The sequence below is a fragment of the Ipomoea triloba genome, chromosome 12, assembly GCF_003576645.1.
Source record: "Ipomoea triloba cultivar NCNSP0323 chromosome 12, ASM357664v1".
Taxonomy (NCBI): domain Eukaryota; kingdom Viridiplantae; phylum Streptophyta; class Magnoliopsida; order Solanales; family Convolvulaceae; genus Ipomoea; species Ipomoea triloba.
The window spans coordinates 18,242,984-18,246,247 of NC_044927.1; the positions used below are offsets into that span (position 1 = coordinate 18,242,984).

Below are 3,264 nucleotides of genomic sequence, written 5' to 3' on the forward strand. Positions count from 1 at the left end.
GTCTACAAGGATGATTTTAGGGTGAATAAGGAATGGGGTAGAGGGCCATTTCAGGAGCATGTGAAATCAAAGTTTCACTGTCAGTTGACAAGGAATCAAGCCTATTTGGCAAAAAAGAAAGCTTTAAGACAAATAGATGGTCTTGACAGTGAACAGTTCAATGAACTCAATGACTATTGTGAAGAGCTAAGAAGAAGTAATCCTGGAACAAATGTGAAAATGAAGCTAGACAGTGAGTTCATTGTTAATGGAAAGCCTAGGTTTGAAAGGTTATACATTTTCTTTGGGGCATGCAAGGAAGGGTTTGTTAGAGTTATTGGGCTTGATGGCTGCCACCTAAAGGGTAATAAAAAAGGAGGGCAACTCCTGAGTGCTATAGGTTTAGATGCTGATAATAGCATGTTTCCAGTGGCCTTTGTTGTTGTGGAAGGTGAGTTGAAGGATACATGGTCTTGGTTTTTACAGTTATTAGACATTGACTTAAATCTGTCTAACAATCCAGCTGCTTGGACAATCATTTCTGATAAACAAAAAGGTCTTATACCTGCTGTTGAAGAACTATTTCCAGGACTTGAGCATAGGTTTTGTGCTAGGCATCTACACTCTAATTTTATGAAGGATGGGTTTACTGGACATACTTTAAAGATGCATTTCTGGGCTGTGTGTAAGATGCATTTCTGGGCAGAATTTCATGGTAGAATGGAGGAGTTAAAGAGCTGCAATCTTAAGGCATTTGAATGGTTATCAAAAAGGGATCCAAAACACTACTGCAGAGCCTATTTCAGCACCTTCCCTAAATCTGATTTGCTTTTGAATAACTTGTGTGAATCCTAGAACAGTTGCATTTTAAGTTTTAGGGATAAGCCAATTCAAACAATGTGTGAGAAGATAAGATTATACTTGATGACTAGGATGCAAAAGAATAGGGACAGAATGAGCTCTTATCATTCCAAGGTGTGTCCAAGAATTCTGAAATTAATAGAGGAAGGCAAAGATAAGTGTGCTAGATTCACTGCATATAAATCTGTTGATGAAATTTACCAAGTTGATGATGAAAACTTCAAGCCTTTCAAAGTAGATTTGAGTGCTAGGCAGTGTAGTTGCAGGAGATGTGACCTTAGTGGCATCCCATGTACACATGCCATTGCAGCTATAAAGAAGAAGGGTGACCTGCCAGAACACCATGTGCATGACTGTTATTTAGTGGAGCACTATCTCAGATCATATGGCCCTGCAATCTTGCCAATCAGAGCTAAAGAATTATGGCACAAGACTGCTATGCCACCTCCTTTGCCACCAAAGTATAAGCCACAACCCGGAAGGCCAAAAAAGAAGAGGAAAATTGATCCAGTTGTAGAGAAGCCAGATCAGAAAAAGGCAACCAAAAAAGGTGAAGTTAAAAAGTGTAGGGTTTGTGGCATGACAGGTCACAATAGGACAACCTGCAAGGGAAAAAGCCAACAGGTAACCAGATTGCTATATAATTTAGTGACATTTGTTTCTATCTTACATTTTGCTATACTTGCTCCATGTAGGTACAATAACAAGACTGTCAAGGTGTACCAAAACCAAACTCCAATGTGGCTGCAAATATCGATGTTCAAGACCAATTCCAAGATGTGGTAGTTGAGACACAAGTTCCAGAGTTTGTGTTAAATGAAATGGTAAGAGCACTTGCACCTCAATCCTTAATATTATAATTTTGTTCTTGTGCTCATATGACAATTATTTTCAAGAATCAATGTCATCCCAACCATCTCAACCTGAAAGTAATGTCATTCCAACAGTATCAGACTTCATTTCATCTACAATAGCTAATGACCCTACACCTTCAAGGAAACAATTCATCACTGTTGGAGGCATCAAATATACTTGTACTGCAATGCTATTGAAAAAACGTTGACTGGTTTGCAATTGGTTCAATGAAAACTGTATTTTGGTGTTAAAAACTCAATGTAGATTTTTGGAAAATTCAAAACTCATCATCCAATGTAAAGTCTTGGTTGAAATTATTTGGTACAATTATTTTGTTGTGTTGTAAGTTGGCTTTGCTACTAGCAATGTAAACAGTGAATTGTAATGGTTGAAATGATATATTTTTGCTCATAATGGTTATGATATATTTTTGCTCATAATGGTTTTGACTCATTATTATATAGTTTTGTCTTAGCATGGTTTTGGCTTAGCTTAGTATGGTTTTGGCCAATATGGTTTGTTTTTACGTTTTAGTTATGCTTTTGTCCAGTATGCTGTGGGTATGGTTTTGTCAAACTGTAAATGTTGCCCTTTAATTCCTATATGTTTGAGTAGTATGGCTTAGCTAAGTATGTTTAAGCCTAGTCAGGTTTTGGCCAGTATGGTTTTGACCATTATGGTTTTGCCCAAACTTACAATTTAATGCTGGAAAAAATTAAACTAACAATATCAAAATCACTGGATAATCACTGGGAAATTTAACCATGGATAATCAAATCACATTTGTTCATTACAACTTTAATTGTCATTGCACTCAAAAAATTACAACACTAATCCACTGCTACTGTAATTGCATTAGTGTAACTGCATTAACCCTACATTCACAGAACCACTCCTCATCCAAATACTGATAACAAACCCTGCAAATATCATACCAATTCCAAACCCATACAAAAACTTCAAATTTGACTCCAAAATCTTCATTTTCAGTTCATGATCTTTCTTCTCAATTGTAAATTGCAACTTTTCAATTTCCTTCTCATGCTTATCAGCCTTCTTCAACAAACCTCTAAGCACATTTGATACACGTTCCGAGACATCATAGTCCATCCATTCAAAATACCGGCAGCTCCCATTTCCCTAACCATAAATCATTCACAAATTCGAATTACAAAACAAGATTTAACCAATTACATTGCAAATTTTACACTTACCCCGTATCTAGGACATGCCCTATATCTCTTCCCCGGGTTAGCATAACTCCATGACATCTTCATTGGAGCCAAATCTCCGCACCTACATCGCACCTTTGCCATGAACTCCGATGAAGAACTTTTGTTGCTAGACATTATCTTTCTTCTTCGTAGCTTGGAGTCTTCGATTTCTATCTTCGAATTACGTGATTGCTCTTCTAATCGCGTCCTTGCTATGCGAATGGAATCTTAGGTCGCGAACTAGGGCTACTGAGAATGGAGTGTGAATGTCCAACCGAATATTCACTTTTGGCGTTTTAAAAATGTTTAGGAAAGGTAAAAGACATCTTTACCCCTGTCAAAACGGAGCTTTCGC

At 37.3% G+C, this 3,264-nt stretch overlaps 1 protein-coding gene across 1 annotated transcript; it reads right to left on the reverse strand.

Moving 5' to 3' along the window:
* Positions 1-2,550: 2,550 nt before the first annotated feature.
* On the reverse strand, positions 2,551-3,044 carry LOC115999466. Its single transcript, XM_031239314.1, has 2 exons — positions 2,910-3,044; positions 2,551-2,835 (listed from the first exon to the last, which is right to left on the reverse strand). The coding sequence occupies exons 1-2, from the start codon at positions 3,042-3,044 to the stop codon at positions 2,551-2,553; spliced, it is 420 nt and encodes a 139-aa protein (XP_031095174.1).
* Between the last annotated feature and the right edge of the window lie 220 nt (positions 3,045-3,264).